We start from the raw sequence: 20288 nt of genomic DNA, 5'->3' as shown, positions 1-20288 counted from the left end.
GACGCGTCTGCGTTTATAAGTGTCCAGGCCTCCACAAATCCCAAGAGCCTGGCCCCACCTACTGGTGCTTGGAGAGAGAAGCATCACTTTCCCTTTTTAAAGGGACGAAAGGCAGACCTACCTCTCTTCTCTCAGGAGCCTTCCTTCTTGTGGGAGGTCTGGAGGTAGGGCCACCTCGAAAGGGCTGAACCGATGTACTCGGTCCTTTCTTGTCAGGTGTAGAAGCAGGCTTCTTCTTCCTTGCTGACTGCGTCAGAAGGTCCTGAGTCGCCTTCTCAGTTAATGAACGAGAAATGTCCTTCACCAACTGAGAAGGGAACAAAAAGTCGGACAAAGGCGAATACAGCAGAGCTGCCCTCTGAGCGTGGGAGACTGCCTTGGTTAAAAAGGCACTATATACCGTCCTCTTTTTTAGAAGACCTGCTCCAAACAAAGAGGAGATCTCAAACGAGCCATCCTGCACCGCTTTGTCTATACAAGACAATATGCACAAAAGGACTTCTGGTTCGATTCCTTCAGAATCATGGGCTTTCTTGGTGGACATCAACCCCAAGGGACCAATCTAAGAAGTTGAAAACTTCCATACATGAAAGAGTCCTTGAGGAGATGGTCCAGTTCAGAAATGCCCCAAGTAATACGTGCCGAGTCAGACCTTGTCGACGTGAAGCGTCAACTAAGGTCGAAAAGTCCGCTTCTGACGTAGACGGAAGAGCAATACCCATATTCTCTCCCGTCTGATACCAAATACCTCTTTTACCAGCTAGTCTAGCTGGAGGCATGCAGAAGACCGTTCTGACTAAGTCCTTCTTAGACTTCATCCAAGAGTTCTAAGGACTGAAGAGCCCTCTTCATTGAAATGGCAGGCTTCATTCTGAGAAAAGACGAAGACTTCTTCGTCTTAGCACTCGAAAACAGAGAGCGCGGAGAAGGAGGAGCGGCAGGAGTCAAGTCGTCTCCATACTCCTCTAGAAGCAAGGCAGTCAAAACTTTATAGTTCGACAGTCCTTCTCTTCCTTGATATTCTTCGTCCGAGTTTACTTCTAACTCGGGATCTAAATGAGTCTCCGCTCCCAACTCCGTACGTTCTTCCTCTGGAGGAGACAAACTCCTAATAGGAGAGGGGCTAAGGGAATGATATTCCTTCCTCTTCCCCGCTTTAATAGCCCTGGAAGGCGCCAAAAGCTCAGGCTTCTCTCCATAAATAGAAGACGCTTCCCGCTTGGATGACGCTTCTCGTCCGCCAAGCGTCCTGGCTGACGCCTCCCGCTTATGTGGCTGCTGACGTCCGGATGACGCCTCGCGCCTGGAAGACACTCCGCTCTCAAAAGGCGTCCTAACTGGCGCCCGTTTAGAAGCTTCACGTTTGCATGACGCTTCTCGCTTAGCAGGGGAGAGAGGACGAGACTTCTTGATTGGAAGCGCAACATCCTTCCTACGAGGCGCTAAAACTCCCACCAAAGAGGCCAGTTGTTCTTGTACTGCCATGATAATCTTCCTTGAAGCTTCTCCCACGTCAACTGCATGACGCCTTTCGTCATCAATCGGGGGAGAAGTAGGAAAGGGTTCTTCTGCGTCCTCGTCGGGTGACGCTGACGCCACCTTCGCCTTCTTCTTAATAGAAGAGGGAGCGTCATCTGAGAAACGCTCTGGGCTCGAATCAATTTCGGGTTCTTTCAAATGCCGTTTCAGAGGCCTCGATAAATCCGACTCCTTCCACCCTCGTTTAGGTGAGGGAGAGGGAGAGGATGAGAAACACTCACGAAGGACGCTTTTTCTAAAGCGCCCTTGAGCAGCCTGCCACGAAACAGAGCTTGCTGAAGGGACGTCTGACCGTTGGGGATTCCCCACGACCTCCTTAAGGCTTCTTTCGACTTTCCTTCTCCTCTGGGCATGGGAGCTTGGAAGAGGTCTATTGCCTGGGAGCGTCGCAGGGACGATCAAACGCCCCCTCCACAACACTGGGAGAACTCACTTCACTGTAATGCTCACTTTCACTAGCCTTTTACCTTGTAAGTCCGCCATTTTGGACTTCATGTCTCGAATAGTAGCTTTCAGATCGGCGATTTCCGAGGCCGATTCCGAAAGTACACTTTGTGAATTAGACACATAGGGAGAATCTAAATCATTAGGATTAGAATAAGTATCAATAAAAGGCTCAATAGGCCTTGAACTCACACCTTTCAGACGTCTAACCCTATCCCTCTCTAACTTCTTCAAATAAGAAGTTAAAGTCTTCCACTCTTCTGCATTTAATCCCTCGCATTCATGACAAGTATTAGTAGCAGAACACTGAAACCCCTACATTTACGACATACAGTGTGAGGATCAACCGAAGCTTTCGGTATCCTCACCCTGCAGCCTACATTCACACACATTCTCACACTCACATTTGAATCAGACATACTGAGAAAAATCCAAAAAGCAATTCCAAAAACAGTCCACAGTAGCGAATGCCAAAAACACGATCCAGATACGTCACCAAAAAGCCGATAAACGATGATCAAAGGATGAAATAAGAATCTAAGTCAGGAGGTAATAGCAACAATGTTGATACCACCGGCGACAGAGAAAATATGATAGAAAACGGGGATGGTTCCTAGTCCTGCCGCCCAGGGCAGGCCGGTAGATCACCTGACCTACCTGTAGCGAGTGGCGCGAAATTTGAATTTCTGTCGGGGACGACGGAGTCTTAGCTATGTATATATCTGACAGGTAAGTTGATTGTATGAAAGCTAATGTTCACTCCTAGTAAGAAAATGGACATTAATACTTTCAGTGGAACAAATATGAAATAATTCTAGTACGTACTGCACTGACTGACAAATTTTGCTTTCACGGTAACCTACATAACAAAATCATCACATTCTTGTATAATAGTGAGATCTGAATTAAATAGGAGTCTAAAAACCAAAGCAATAATATTTTGAGCCAAGGGAAGTATGCGTGGGCAATACAAGGCTATATACTATGAATTTTCATTCTCAAAGTTTTTTAATCAACACTTTCATGGTCATAAAAAGGCACCACTGTACTCGGTTTTTTCCATCTGTCCACCCGCCTGTGGTGTTTGCGTATGGTAACACTGCATCCCGGGCTTCAGATAGTTACATTCAGCTTACATTCGACAATAATAACAATATCCTATTTTGAATTTTAACAGTGTAATTTGCATACAATATATCATTAAAACACTTTTCAGTTGCAAATGACACCCAGATATCCTTTTATTTACCTAAAACTTACACATATTGTAACTATCTAAAGCCCGAGATGCAGTGTTACCATACAAAAACACCACAGGCGGGTGGACAGATGGACAAAAACAGAGTATAAGTATAAGTACAGGCAATCCTCGGTTATCAGCAGGGATTCCATTCTCGGCAGGGTGCTGATAAGCGAAAACTGCCATTAACCGAAAATCTGTGATTTATGGCGCCTCTGTGAAGTATATTATGGAGCCCTAAGTCTTGCCATAAATTGCCATGAAACCAGATTGCCACTAACCGAGTCCACTGATTACTGGGGACTGCCAGTATACATCCCACTCATTGCTGCAAAAGTTTTTAATATACGGAAGGTATGTTTTGGAACAACATACAATATTGTCATTTTAAATTATAAATAGTACATTTAAGAAAGCTGCAAATTCTCAACATACCTGTTTTCTTTGGTCTCCAAATTCTGCTTGAAGGGCTAATGCTGCTAACTGCATAAGTACATTAGAAGAGACAGGTAAACGACCCTCCAACATGTCATGGCGCAGTTGGAGAAATAAAAGTTGTCTAGAGGCTCCATCCATCTCTTTCACATTATTAAACCTAAAACAAAAGAAAGAAGGATGAAATACAAGTCAACATACTTCAGGGACACTTTACAGAAGAATCATACATAAATGCATTTAACTTGCCACTAAAGCCTCAATGTTGGTTTTAGCATTAAAGATATATTAAAGACACTGAGATGGCTACCCTATACATTATGAATTTTGGAAAATAATAATCACCTAGGTCAGTATTGGTAGCTGCAAACCACTGCCTTAATAATAATAATAATAATAATAATAATAATAATAATAATAATAATAATAATAATAGACCAGACGTGACGTTGATTGACAAAGTCAAGAAGAAAGTATCACTCATTGATGTCGCAATACCATGGGACACCAGAGTTGAAGAGAAAGAGAGGGAAAAAATGGATAAGTATCAAGATCTGAAAATAGAAAGAAATAAGAAGGATATGGGATATGCCAGTGGAAATCGTAACCAAAATCATAGGAGCACTCGGCACGATCCCAAGCTCCTGAAAAGGAATCTGGAAAAACTAGAGGCTGAAGTAGCTCCGGGCCTCATGCCAGAAGAGTGTGATCCTATAGAAACGGCACACATAGTAAGAAAAGTGATGGACTCCTAAGGTGGCAGGATGCAACCCGGAACCCCACACTATAAATACCACCCAGTCGAATTGGAGGACTGTGATAGAGCAAAAAAAAAAAAAAAAAAAAAAAAAAAAAAAAAAAAATAATAATAATAATAATAATAATAATAAATAATAATAATAATAATAATAATAATAATAATAATAATAATAATAATAATAATAATAATAATAATAATAATAATAATAATAATAATAATAATAATAATAATAATAATAATAATAATAATAATAATGTTCTAAAGGGTCCACAATAACACAAAGTGTTAAGAGTCCGTGTATAATTTTTAAGACTTTACAGAAAGCTTTCAAACCCTTCCCTGGGTTCATCTTCAGTCCAAATAAACAATAAATTACAACATGTACAGACATAAATTTAAAAACGAGTCGTTAAAGATCGTTGACAACGGTCGTTAGCTTGTTATTGGGCTAGGTGATGAAGAAAGAGGACAGTTAACTCCAACTAGGTGATATCCTCTCCCCTATCAACCTTCTAGCTGCAATTCTGTTGGATCTCTGCAGAGGTTATTGCAACATTGCAGGAGGTCCTTCATCCGAGGGCGTAGATTGGGCACCGTAACCAGACTCCCCTGGGGCAGCAGTTACCTGCCTTGCCTCTCCCACTCCAGGTAACTGCTGCCCCAGGGGAGTCTGGTTACGGTGCCCAAGTACGCCCTTGGATGAAGGACCTCCTGCAACGTTGCAACAACCTCTGCGGAGATCCAACAGAATTGCAGCCAGAAGGATTGATAGGGGAGAGGATATCACCTAGTTGGAGTTAACTGCCCTCTTTCTTCATCATCTGACCCATTAACGAGCTAACGACCGTTGTCAATGATCTTCAATGACTCTTGTTTTTAAATTTACCAAATTTACCTCTGTGCATGTTGTAACTTATTGTTCATTTGGACTGAAGATGAACCCAGGGAAAGGTTTGAAAGCTTTCTGTAAAGTCTTAAAAATTATACACGGACTCTTAACACTTCGCATTATTGTGGACCCTTTAGAACATTATATATGCTCTCGCGATAGAGAGTTTTTCCCTAATAATAATAATAATAATAATAATAATAATAATAATAATAATAAGCAACATTGAGGCTGGTCAGTCGTTGGATGGGTGACCGCTCTCCTCAGCGTTGATTCCTTGGGAAAGGATCTTTACCATAATTTCCTCAGTCTACTCAGCTGTAAATGAGTACCTATCCCTGATGGGGTAGGGTCCAGCTATGGGTTAAATAGCAAAACTCAGCAATGATGGAAAGAAATGAAGGAATAAACAACAACGACGTAAATGGAACCTCTGGCAACAGAGGAGCTTCGTCCGGCAACCAGGTATTCAACCCAATTGAAGGGGAAGACGGTCAGGTACTTGGAGGTCGTCATCCAGCAACTGATCACCACAACGACAATAATCAACAGCCTGAGATTGGAGCTACAGAAGCAAAAAGGAAGAAATGGACAAGAAAAGAAAATAAGGAAATATGGAGATGCTACATCAGAAGCAACCCGACGGAGAGAGGATATAGAAGAAGATTGGTCAACATCTGGAATGAGAGGAATAACACCCCCCAAACAGAGCAGAGGCTGGCAGACCAAGTAAGGAACATAAAGAAAAACAACTGGCTCTCCCCAACAGAAAGAGAAGAACTGGAAAGGGAAATGTCACACGACAACGAATTACACGAAGACGAACTGCGAGACGATGCCACAGAAGACGACAGGGAGGATGAGGTATTCAAACAACGACACACGAAGAAACACCGACGAAGTAACAGAGAGGACGGAATGGGTAGAAAAGATTGGACAATGGATGGAGGCAGATACAGAGAGAACAAAGATCCCCTCCATGAAAGCCTACAACACCAAGAAATTAAGGGAGAAAACAAGTGAGGTCAATGAAATAATGGGCATAATACACACCACCAGTATCACAGAAACAAATAACTTGGTATATGCAGGAGCAAGATTAGTAGCAGAACTGATGGGGATTCGTACACCAACACCACCAGCACAACCAACCCAACAGAAACCAAAACAGCAACCTCCTTGGAAAAGGCGCCTGGAAAAGCAAATCATGGTGATGAGATCTGACTTGAGGAAACTGAAAGAGATGGCAGAAAAAAGGCTATGAAGCAAGAAAACAAGGGAGGAACTCAACGAGAAATACAAAGTACAAGAGAGGGGACTAAACAACACAATAGAAGATGTAAAACAGAGGCTTAAGGCCAAAGCACATAAGATTCAACGGTACATGAACAGGAATAAGGGATACCAACACAACAAACTATTCGGAACCAACCAGAAAAGACTATACAGCCAACTAAGAGGGGGAGACAACCACCCAGAAATTCCTGAAGCCGAACCAAGTAAGAGACTCTGGGAAAACATATGGAGTAATCCGGTATCACACAACAAACATGCAACATGGCTCCAGGAAGTCAAGGAAGAAGAAACAGGGAGAATAAAACAAAGATTCACAGAGATCACGACAGACACAGTCAGACACCAACTAAAGAAAATGCCAAACTGGAAAGCCCCAGGTCCCGATGAAGTCCATGGATACTGGCTCAAAAACTTCAAGGCCCTACACCCACGAATAGCAGAACAACTCCAGCATTGTATCTCAAATCACCATGCACCCAAATGGATGACCACAGGAAGAACATCCTTAGTACAAAAAGACAAGAGTAAGGGAAATATAGCCAGTAACTACAGGCCTATCACCTGCCTACCAATAATGTGGAAGTTACTAACAGGTATCATCAGTGAAAGGCTATACAACTACCTAGAGGAGACAAACACCATCCCCCACCAACAGAAAGGCTGCAGAAGGAAGTGTAGGGGCACAAAAGACCAGCTCCTGATAGACAAAATGGTAATGAAGAACAGTAGGAGAAGGAAAACCAACCTAAGCATGGCATGGATAGACTATAAGAAAGCCTTCGACATGATACCACACACATGGCTAATAGAATGCCTGAAAATATATGGGGCAGAGGAAAACACCATCAGCTTCCTCAAAAATACAATGCGCAACTGGAATACAATACTTACAAGCTCTGGAATAAGACTAGCAGAGGTTAATATCAGGAGAGGGATCTTCCAGGGCGACTCACTGTCCCCACTACTCTTCGTAGTAGCCATGATTCCCATGACAAAAGTACTACAGAAGATGGATGCCGGGTACCAACTCAAGAAAAGAGGCAACAGAATCAACCATCTGATGTTCATGGACGACATCAAGCTGTATGGTAAGAGCATCAAGGAAATAAATACCCTAATCCAGACTGTAAAGATTGTATCTGGGGACATCAGGATGGAGTTTGGAATAGAAAAATGCGCCTTAGTCAACATACAAAAAGGCAAAGTAACGAGAACTGAAGGGATAAAGCTACCAGATGGGAGCAACATCAAACACATAGATGAGACAGGATACAAATACCTGGGAATAATGGAAGGAGGGGATATAAAACACCAAGAGATGAAGGACACGATCAGGAAAGAATATATGCAGAGACTCAAGGCGATACTCAAGTCAAAACTCGACGCCGGAAATATGATAAAAGCCATAAACACATGGGCAGTGCCAGTAATCAGATACAGCGCAGGAATAGTGGAATGGACGAAGGCAGAACTCCGCAGCATAGATCAGAAAACCAGGAAACATATGACAATACACAAAGCACTACACCCAAGAGCAAATACGGACAGACTATACATAACACGAAAGGAAGGAGGGAGAGGACTACTAAGTATAGAGGACTGCGTCAACACCGAGAACAGAGCACTGGGGCAATATCTGAAAACCAGTGAAGACGAGTGGCTAAAAAGTGCATGGGAAGAAGGACTAATAAAAGTAGACGAAGACCCAGAAATATACAGAGACAGGAGAATGACAGACAGAACAGAGGACTGGCACAACAAACCAATCCACGGACAATACATGAGACAGACTAAAGAACTAGCCAGCGATGACACATGGCAATGGCTACAAAGGGGAGAGCTAAAGAAGGAAACTGAAGGAATGATAACAGCGGCACAAGATCAGGCCCTAAGAACCAGATATGTTCAAAGAACGATAGATGGATATAACATCTCTCCCATATGTAGGAAGTGCAATACGAAAAATGAAACCATAAACCACATAACAAGCGAATGCCCGGCACTTGCACAGAACCAGTACAAAAAGAGGCATGATTCAGTAGCAAAAGCCCTCCACTGGAGCCTGTGCAAGAAACATCAGCTACCTTGCAGTAATAAGTGGTACGAGCACCAACCTGAGGGAGTAATAGAAAACGATCAGGCAAAGATCCTCTCGGACTATGGTATCAGGACGGATAGGGTGATATATGCAAACAGACCAGACGTGACGTTGATTGACAAAGTCAAGAAGAAAGTATCACTCATTGATGTCGCAATACCATGGGACACCAGAGTTGAAGAGAAAGAGAGGGAAAAAATGGATAAGTATCAAGATCTGAAAATAGAAATAAGAAGGATATGGGATATGCCAGTGGAAATCGTACCCATAATCATAGGAGCACTAGGCACGATCCCAAGATCCCTGAAAAGGAATCTAGAAAAACTAGAGGCTGAAGTAGCTCCAGGACTCATGCAGGAGTGTGTGATCCTAGAAACGGCACACATAGTAAGAAAAGTGATGGACTCCTAAGGAGGCAGGATGCAACCCAGAACCCCACACTATGAATACCACCCAGTCGAATTGGAGGACTGTGATACAAAAAAAAAAAAAAAAATTAATAATAATAATATTAATAATAATAATAATAATAATAATAAATTATGAGCTTTTGGTTTCAGCATTCATTGGCCTTTAAATATTTAATAAACATCAATTAGTGGTATTTGGATTTATATTCTTGGTTTGACTTGGATTCTTCAGATACACAGAAAATATTTTCCCCCGTCAGCTGATCAATATTTCTTCTCAACATTTCTTGTCACTTTCCACATGGAAAATTATGAGACGAGATAAACATTTAGGTATAGAAATTATTGGTAAGCCCTTTCTTACAAAAATGGGTCAAGAACAATACAATTAAACTGAGTTCCTTTAAACTGCATGACTTTGTTACATTAAAAAAAAATACTGGAGCATAAGCAGATAAACTTCAGTGCTACATCTGATGTATGCACATTACTTACTTCAAGTAATATATAATTCTTAGATGTAAAGTAAAATTGTCTTGTATAAGACCATCTTTGGTAGGATGACGTTCCTTCCATCCAGGAGGAGCAACCTGTCAAAAAAATTACTTTCAACATTCAAATGCTCTCATTATGATAATGGAAATCAGGCTTACATGCTAGGAATCTAGTATAATAAATCATTGGTGATTATAATCATCATATATTACTTTAACTATGCCACTAATTACATTTCTAGCCTCATAGGGCTTGCCCAATGGATTGGTTCTGATGTCAGAGGTAAATATGGAACTGGGCAAAGTTAAATAAGTTGGACATCTAAGTAAGAAGAAACCAACAGCCTAAAAGGCAGAGCACTGCAGCTTGGAAGGAAATGTTACAAAGAACTTTTAATATTATCATCTGTGTGCCATCCAAAAACACATGCATGGACAATTGGTGAACCTTATAATGCCTTATGGACCATCCACAAATAAAGCTGAATTGTACCCTTAGACATATTCACTCACTTGTGACATTCAGTGCACTATGATGTGGATCTCCAATGAAGAAACAGACATCAAAATTAACCGTTAAACGCCGACCGCTATTTACCAAAGTGTCTGTTGTATGCCGGTGGCGTTCGGGAGTTAGCGCCAAAGCGGAAAAAAAGTTTTTTCAAAACATCACAGCACACTTAGTTTTCAAGATTAAGAGTTCACTTTTGGTTCCTTCTTTTCTCATTGCCTGAAGTTTAATATGCAACCATCAGAAATGAGAAAAATATCATTATCATATACGTATAAATATTGGAATATATGAAAGCACAAAAAAAATTTCATATATAATTGTATACAAATCGCGCTGTGAGCAAAACGGTTAAAGCTAATGAGTTAATTTTTTCATTGTATTGTACACTAAATTGCGATGATTTTGGTATATAACAAATTGTAAAACGATCAAAGCAACACAGAGAAAATATTATCACAAAATGATGCATGAATTCATAACGTGCGGACGTAAAAACAAATTTTATTCAAAAATTCACCATAAATCAAAATATTGTGCTAGAGACTTCCCGTTTGTTGCAAATGAAGGTAATTGATTGAATATTACTAGGCTGTAAGTGTTTTAGCTTACAATTGCAGTTTTCGACCATTTCTGTCAAGTTAAAGTTGACCGAAGGTCAAATTTTTTCTATTTAACATGATTTATATGAGAATATATTTCAAAACTGATAAAAGGTACAACCATGAGTTATTTTTTGTTGTATTCTACATGAAATTGCACACATTTTCATATATAAAACTTTATGTCACAGCTAATATAAAACAGTACAAATATTACGACAAAGTGACTAAAAGAATTTCTGAGATTTTCGGCAGAGTTACCGCGCGCGGACGTAAGGAAAGTGTTTTTCAAAAATTCACCATAAATCAAAGTATTGTGCTAGAGACTTCCAATTTGTTGGAAATTGAAGGTAAATGATTGAATATTACTAGAATGTAAGAGTTTTAGCTTACAATTGCGTTTTACAACCATTTTGGTCAAGTTAAAGTTGACCGAAGGTTGAAATTTTGGCACATTGTGATTTTTATGAAAATATTTCAAAACTGATAAAAGTTACAACCATGAGTTATTTTATGTTGTATTCTACATGAAATTGCACACATTTTCATATATAAAACTTTATGTAATGGCTAATATAAAATGGTGCAAAAATTACGACAAAGTGACAAAAGAATTTCTGAGATTTTCGGCAGAGTTACCGCGCAGGGGAAAAGTTTTTTTTTTTCAAAAATTCACCATAAATCAAAATATTGTGCTAAAGACTTCCAATTTGTTGCAAAATGAAGGTAAATGATTGAATATTACTTGAATGTAAGAGTTTTCAGCTTACAATTGTGTTTTTTTACCATTTCTGTCAAGTCAAAGTTAACCAAAGGTTGAAATTTTGGCACATCGTTTTTTATAAGAAAATATTTCAAAACTGATAAAAGCTACAACAATGAGTTGTTTTTTGTTGTATTCTAAATGAAATTGTGCACATTTTCATACATAAAACTCTATGTGACGAAAGAATTTCTGAGATGCGTCGCTGGTGCTTTTTAGTGCAAGAAGAAAGAAATTCGTGCATGCGCGCCTGGGTAATGCTTGTAAACAAAACAACAGCTTGATCCGTGAACTCCCAGCATCCCTCAAGGCACATGATTTCAAATTTTTTGCAAACTAGGCCTGTAACTATTTTTCCATGAATATTTAAAAAAACTTTTTGTAGTCGATGTACCGTATGTCCGATTAGCACCCGACAGACAATTTTAGTCGAAGTATAATACGTCCAATAGGCATTTAAGGGTTAATATAAATCTGTTTTCTTCATATAAAAGATTTTAGTGGTTTCATTAAACTACTGTATAATTAACTTTAATATTTTATAAAAGAATCAAAGTTTCTTCTCATTTAAACAAACCTCTTCAGCAGACCAGCTATGAAGTTTAAACAAATATATGCCCCTATACGTTTTACAGGGAGTGCATTATGCACGTTAACATTACTTGGAATTTATTTTACTGTATGTATAGTACTTCATATTCACCTTTAAACAAAAAATCGTCTACTACTGTATACAATTAATTTCTTATAATTTTCCTCAGCAGTGTGAGTAAAGTACAATACTGTACCTTATGCAATTTTGTCTGGGGTGCCACAAAATGAAATTCTCCACTACCCAACACTGCAAGGCCCAGGAGATGAGGTAATGGCAACTTCTCCTCCTCTAAAACAGCCTAAAGAAAATGAGAGACAATAAATCAAGGTACAAAAGGTGCAATGGAAAACTATGTACAGTGCATATATCTCACAGTAACAGAAAAACACAAGAAACATACAAATATTTATTTATTTAATGGACAAAAATTTTTGCACTGTAAAATTATTCCCAAGCCACTGTTGAGAAATTGAGATATGCAACCAACTTGAGGGTCAACTTTATTCGGGTAACCTACTGTTTACTACATAAACCACTATATCAAAGATGACTGTGACCATTAAGATAGTACATATTATAAAAAGATAGAAAATAAGAGTCATGTTTTAAGAAACTTTAAAACATTATCACAGCATATGATAAAAAATAAAAAATTAATTTTTAGAAAACAGTAGTAGTGTGATAAATAGTGTCAACAAAATGCACATGAGACAAGTCACTGAGGCTCTGAAACTCTAAAAATGATCTTAGTTTCATGAGCAATAATAATGTCATTTAGAAAAAAAATAACAACAACCTAAGTCCTTGGAAACTATGCTGTGAAATTTCAAACAAGCTAGGACCTTTATATCCTAAATTCAAATTATCATTGTAAAAAACAGACATCCTCTCTAAAAATTGCTCAAAAATTATATTGCAGCAGAGAACTTTTGTGCCTGCACATCTGAAATTAGCATGTGATAGAAATTATGCACTGCTTGTATCTATATCCTTCTTCCAAGCTATCAAGATCTAACACTACTAGTACCAGAAGTCATTTATACTCAGTGAAGCAAAATATAATGGAACAATCTTCCTCACAATGTTATGGATGTAAGGCAGTTCCCGGTTTACACCAGGGGTTCCATCCCTTGTGGCACACCGTAAGCCTAAGGCCCAATGTCAGGAACGATGTAACCCAGGAGCTGCCTTATATGCTTACAAGTTTATGAGAGGCTGTATCTATCACCATTAACATTTTTATGGCAAACTTTCTCTTTATAGGATTAGAGGGTTACAAGGAAGCTGTAAAAGTTATCTCCACTATCTTCTGTACTATGCACCTTCTGCCTAAATTCTTATTTGGTCTTGGTCTTTATCTACAATCCTTGATTTTCTGTTCCTTCCTACTGGTCTTTATCTAGCTATTTCTAAATCTGCTACTTTTCAGGACTACCTGCTCCTCACACCTTCTCAGAGCATGTCCAAATGATCTAATTCTCAGCTATCAGTTCACTTCCCAGCTCCTCGACAAGATAACTTCATTTAAAATAATCATCCCACTACATCTCAGCCATGAATCTTTCACCTGCAAAAGAAACAATTTTCTAAGTAAATGTTCCACATTATTGCTACCTTAATGGGTTCTGCATCTTCGTGTATTAATTTATATTTTGTGTATTTCTTTTACTATTTCTCTGTCTCTTTCATCTGGTACAGCATTATTCTTTGCCCCACATAAATATTCCCTTCTTTGGATGCTTGTATGGCTGTTCAAGCCCATTTTGGCTTGTTCAACATAAATGTGCTCTACCTAATAATGAAGTGAAGACAGAATCTACGAAAGGAAAGACAGAAATAGAAAAAGTAATAAGTTCAATAACTTACTTTATAATGGAAAACATTCAAAACATTTGTCAGATACTTTTAAAGTATTTGAGTTAAAAATTCTGTTCGGAGCTTATATCATCAATTACTGTCTTTATAACTATGGTGTTTCTGGATCCAAGTGCTTATATTTTGGAAACTGACATGAGTGTTCCAAAAATTTATAGTTTAGGGTCATAACATCCACTTGTCACATCAACATTAATGTTGTTTTTTTACAAAAATGAAAATTATAAATTAAAATAATGCACGCTTGCCTGTTTCCCCATTACTATGACTCATCTTTCCTTCATATATGTTGTGGTTAGTATACTTGCATAGCTACAGTATGGTTTCTTATTTCTTTTCTTCTCATTGCTGGCTACAAAGAGATTGATCTTAAATTTTTCAAGACATGACTTTTAACTGATAAACAATGAAGATGCTATCTTAATGGTCACCCCTTTCATTAAAAATTTGGTTATGTCATCTAATATGACCCTCAGAGGGAATTTCAAGATCCGTAAATTTACTTGAAGAAACAGACTAACCTTGTGACAAAACAATTACGTATCACAATCCACAATAATCCAAAACATACCTGCAGGACATGGCTGACCCTGACTACTGCTGGATCACAGGTAAGTTCAATACGTCTCCCAGTCACAAGGATCACTGTTACACGCTTCACCACACCTCTCTGTAATTTGCAGGAACTTAAGATTTGTGTACATTTCTCTTCTGCTGTGCAAGAAGAAAAATTTGGAATATGCTGGGTATTTTGAAGCAACAAATACTACAACATTACAGTATCTATGAAAATTTAAACCCACATACTAGGTTAAAAACTAATGGCTTGTTACTGTTGAGTAACCCCTGACCTTTTACATAATATAAACTAATGTTAACATTATTAAATATGAAGCCTTTGAACCTAAATCCAAACACTTTTTGCATACTTACCACGCCATAGAGTTTGCAAACTGAATATACAATAAGTTGCCCAATTGAAGTATCTCAGGAAATTAATTCAAACAGGCATTTTTAGCGCAAAAAGTAAAATTTATTAAAAAAAAATTCTAAAATCATGCAAGCTTGATAACAAGGTATTATAACAAAATAGGCTGTGAAGATACTAATAAAAAGTAAGCTACATATATTGTTTTCCTTATTATATCTGCAGTTTACATGAAGCACTTTAAATTTCAAATATGTATACAAATCTAAGATTTATCCATGCCAATCTTCAAATAACGGTATGAATACAAAATCAGGGGTACAGTGCTGCTGGAGCCCCCCGGAGCACTGTTGGAAGCTAATGGTCTGATGTGAGAAAAGGAATGAAGATGAGAGGACCCTTTGTGGAATTTATTGTGAAATTTCTCACTGCTGATATTTGGTAAGCACTAAGTAGTTTTAATTTCTTAAATTGATGAAATACATGATTTTCTTGATTCATTTGTTTGATAATTATATTGATTTTGTGATTATAATTAGTGAATGCAAACAGGAAATGTGACATATATAAAAACTGTATAGGAAATGGCAGACATTTGTCAGGCCCTAAAGAGCTCCAACACCTATAAAATTGGCACTGCACCCCTGTACATAATTAAAAGTTTTATTTTAGGGACATTCATTAATTTTAATTTTAAATAATATAGTTTTATATAAACCATATTAATCCCTCCATTCTCAAAATAGGTTGTTCCTTTTCAAACTGATGAACCAAGTTCATCCCTCTCCCAGAAAGTCTGTACATCATACCAAGCAAAATATCTCAAATTCATTTTAATTATCAGAAATCTATTGACTGGTCAGTTAGGTGCAGTCTTTCTATCTAGTACAGAGAAGCGATGAATTCTCTCTGTGCTTTAGTTTTCTCTGACTACAGATTTACCATTTCCATTGTGGCTATGACCCATGCAATTTTCTCATCCTTTTTATGATCATTACATAAAGAGCAGAAAGAGCGCAGAAAGAGCACTTCTAGGACATTAACACGAGTTTTCCCCCACTAACATCCATTCGTATGGGTTACGCTCCAGTCTCAACCTATGATGTTAAATAAATAACAGAAAATTAACCCTGAAAACCCATTTTTATCTACATATATAAGTATTTCAAATAGAGAAATAACTTTACTAATAACTAATACAGCATACTGGGACCAACAAGATAAGAGACCAATATTCCTGAGATACTAATTTACATATATCAACTATTGATTTAATTTTAGAAAGGCTTAACATGAAAAAGAGTTTACTTACAAAATTTCCATTAAAGCTAAAATACAAAGGGAGAAAAAATAAATAACATGTAACCATATACTACATCTAAATAAATCACATCATGAAAATTTTAAGCATTGCCAAGATCACTGTACAGTTTTTATCTGAAATAATTAAACTATTTACAATTTACATACCTGCACCTGAGACGAATTTACCAATGACAAATGAGTGACAGGTTCTTTGCTCCGCACCACAAACTCAGGCCCAATTATTAAAGGTAAACCTGATTTACCTTTAACAACATTTAAGGAATTACTGGCAAATCTGTACAAGCGTGAGGGTGTGCGAACAACCATTCGTCTTTTTGATGGCACTTCCTCATTTTGATTTTGATTTAATTCAACTTCAGTGTTGCTGAAAAGTAGAAAAACTGTTTTAAACAAATGCAGTTTCATATACACAAACCACAGCCTGAAAAGACACTAAAATTTTGGTGTGATGGGTTGACAAACTACAAATTTACAAGAAGAACATTTTCCTGTTTCCAAGGAAGAGAAATACCTATCTGTCAAAGGAGGCATACACCTTATTCTTTCATCTTTTGCTTCAGTAAGCTTCCTTCAAAAACTGACATATCCCTGTACAACCTTAAATGTGGATGGAGCTTTATGCAAGGACCGCTGCCTTAGTTGAGTCAAATGTCTGCTCAAAGGAAAGTAACTAGCAAAAATGGGCGTTCTTTGATCAGGATGATACTTCAAGCAAGAAAAATGTTGTATCTGTGGTTATCATATTTTGAATTTAATCAATCAGCATTCAAGTTATAAGCAGAGCATTATTAGCTTGCTTTGGTCAAACTTGGAAAGGTTACCAATCTTTTTTAAGAATATATGTGACCTACAATGCTGAAACTCACCTGGATAGGTCACAGAGTTCACTGAGTTACTGGTGGAGTACACAGATAAAGGGTTAATATATGAGACTAGGCCACAGGATATTTCTCTTAAGAATGAGAGCAACTCAAAAATGTTTTAGTCATTACCATTTCACATGGGTACATTATGGCAACAACATAGCAAAGAAATTCATATGAGGGGAACCACAAATGCAAAATACACTCTTAGAACCCACTGGTTATAAGGACTAATCGGACATGGAGGCCATCAACTAGTTTCTTGTTTTTCAGAGTTGCCAGAACCTCTGGTGACTAGGAACAAGTAGACTCTGAAGTGCTACGATGCAGAAGTTGAGTCAAGTTCTTACTTTAGTCTTCAAGTAGGCTACTATGTGACATTTAATCCAGTTCTGATATTCTATGAGAGAAGATTTTCATTTTTAACAATAAGCATTGTTTGCAAGTTCTACTATCCTGCTGCTTAGAAGCCTTTTGTTATAACCAAGAAATGAGCTCCCAGTCAACTAACGAGACATAAAAGTAATAAGATAGCCTAGAAATGAGAGAGACTAAGGGTTTTAAGAAAGGCATGCTAAAGTGCATTGGAAGTGGGATGCATGGCAACATGCACAACTGTTATCCTGCCAACAAAGGATTTTCCTTTACATGAAGGATAGATACCTGATCTTGGATTATAAGTATAGGCCAATGTCTATGACAGTGGCTCTGGAGAAACCACATACAGCACCAACCTTGGGAACTAGTTTTTTTTAGTTAATTAAATGGCAAAGCAATTTGCCATTCCTTGGTCAATAAAGATAAAATTTGTGATGAGTTTGAACTTATTCTCTTTTGGGTATGATGAATAAGTTTGAGACATTATTAGTATTCATCTCCTATTAATAGTACTCACCTATTGATATAGGGAAGATTTTCTCTGTTGATGTGAATTCCAGTGTCACCAAGCAGACAATAACTGAAAGCCCAACAAACCATGGTAATATTAAGGGTTAGGACAGAATTCAGGAGTATAAGAAAAGCTTTTGAAAAGGGAACCATCAACAAAGGAGGGTAGAATGAAAGAGTGTTCATAAACAACACAAACTACAGCTTTCATATGAATAAGAAGGAAAGGGTGAAAAAATATAAGTGGATTTAATTTATATAGATCTTTGGCATTATGCCAAGCACTGGGGCAACTAAGGCCATTCAGCGTTGAAACAGAAATTGACAGTAAAAGTTTTGAAAGGTGTTACAGGAGGAAAACAGAGATACAGTAAAAGGGATGAAAGTAGTTGCAGCTAGGGGCTAAAGGAATGCTGGAAAGAACCTTAAGTAATGCCTACATTACACCAAATGTGGTGCACTGAGGGCACTACCCCCCCTTCGGGGTGAAAAAATAGGGCTTAAGAATCAGCTGAAAGGTATCTCTCATTCCAGTAAGAACAAGATCTTGGTAAATTCTTAGTTGGTCAACTCTTCATATCAAAATGACATACTCAACAGAAGCCATGATTACTTAGCTTTACATATAAATTACAGAATATATTCAAGAAAAGCTTAATAAAAACAATACATGAATATCATTTCAACAATAACATATCATAAATTCTCTGTGTCAAATACATAAATACACTGTTAGTACAACTTAGGCAATGCTTAAAAACTAAACTTTTGTAAACTGATAATAAAACTATGAATAGATAAATTTCCATAAAAATATAATCTTATTTTTGCATACAACTTCATTCTATTGGATTTCTAAGCCTCATCTAGCCTGCAAATTACTGAATATGCCTTTTTAGACTCACTAAATTCTATACCATGTTAGTCACCCTTCTGTATTTCCTGTCCTCATTAAGGGATTTTGACAAAGGAAAAATCTATTTCTGGGGAGAGACCTGTGTCGCCCAGTGAAAACGATCCTGCTATCCACTTTTCTAGTATAAATAGGTTCAAAATATACCAGAGAAAAAAGCTAGCATGGTATGCTGAGGTTACTACCCTCGCGCAAGCACCCTAAGGGCGTCAGGTATAAAGTACAAGGCGAGTGGAAGCCACTGTTCACAGGTCTCCTGCCAATTAGAGGTTTCCTTTCCAAAATCCCTCTCATGGGGTATACTAGAAAAGTGGATAGCAGGATCCTTTTCACCGGCGAACACAGGTCGACCCAGAAATTCTGTTTTTCTGAACAGAACATTACCGTTACTTCACCCATATATCTTTTCATATAGGATCAAATGATTGCAGAGATATCAGCAAATATCTTGTTATCCTTGATGCCACTCCTAAGAATGATAAGTGATCTAAGAATATGTGATTTCATTTTTTGTGCTTCATGACAAAGTAAATTTTGCTTTACTCTTATTCTAAGGGTTTATAAAATGAATGATAGGCTGCACTATGATTTTTCAAGTTAATTGTTATAATTTGTTGTGAAATAACCATTGACACTATGCCTGACAAGTGTGATGACATGATTATGTATGGTGCATCAAATTAAAAAAAAATAAGTGTATTACAATTACAGTTCAAAGCTCCCAATGATGGAGATGAATTTCTGACTAAAACTATAAGGAAGAAATAGAGAGAATTGTAGAAAATGTCCACTAGGATCTGACAAAAATTATGGTGAGTAAAATATACTTTACTTATTTTTCGCACTTTTATCAGATATGCATGCTTTGTCTGATGCTCTACATGCCATAGAGCACAAGATATTTGACTCTATTTGGGTGGCTTATAATCACTTAGAACATCCCCATGTTATTCATTTGTTTATTAAATTATGTTGATTTATGGTTTTTTGTTATAGGTAGCTGTGATTTAATGTTATCCAGTCATAAACTCGAGGTAAACTGCACAATGAAAAAAGATGCACAGGCATAGCCAGTGGCACAATAACAAAATTTGCCTATTCCAGGTATTTTTCTATGAGAAATATCCACAAATTCCTGGTTTTTTTATCAATTTCATCATAAAATGCACTTTTTGTGATAAAACTATTAAAAAACCAAGTATACAAATTTTTAGTAGGTTTTCTTGAGTTTCAACTAACAAAGTACATAGGCAGTTTTAAGGATTTTTATAGGGGTTTAAACTATTTGCAGGTTCCAGCTATTCGCGGGAGGATCTGGTACTCATCCTTCGCGAATGCAGGGGAACACTGTACATAAATAGACTAGCACAATCTCTTGTCAAATTACAAAAGTCAGAGCTATCTCTAATTAGTCATATA

The 20288-nt window shown here is 37.7% G+C and overlaps 1 protein-coding gene across 1 annotated transcript in view; it reads right to left on the bottom strand.

Annotated features, from left to right (window-relative positions):
• LOC135198224 (uncharacterized) overlaps positions 1–20288 on the bottom strand; it is a 1334440-nt gene that overhangs the window by 492817 nt on the left and 821335 nt on the right. Inside the window, exons 11-16 of the mRNA XM_064225797.1 lie at positions 17964–18026; positions 16350–16569; positions 14523–14621; positions 12270–12374; positions 9607–9701; positions 3659–3818 (exon numbers count right to left, since the gene is read on the bottom strand). Coding sequence (XP_064081867.1) covers positions 3659–3818; positions 9607–9701; positions 12270–12374; positions 14523–14621; positions 16350–16569; positions 17964–18026 — 742 coding nt within the window. The remainder of the gene's footprint in view (positions 1–3658; positions 3819–9606; positions 9702–12269; positions 12375–14522; positions 14622–16349; positions 16570–17963; positions 18027–20288) is intronic.

The sequence above is a fragment of the Macrobrachium nipponense genome, chromosome 22, assembly GCF_015104395.2.
Source record: "Macrobrachium nipponense isolate FS-2020 chromosome 22, ASM1510439v2, whole genome shotgun sequence".
NCBI lineage: Eukaryota > Metazoa > Arthropoda > Malacostraca > Decapoda > Palaemonidae > Macrobrachium > Macrobrachium nipponense.
Note: the sequence above shows the minus strand (reverse complement) of the source record. Positions and strands in the feature narration are given on the sequence as shown.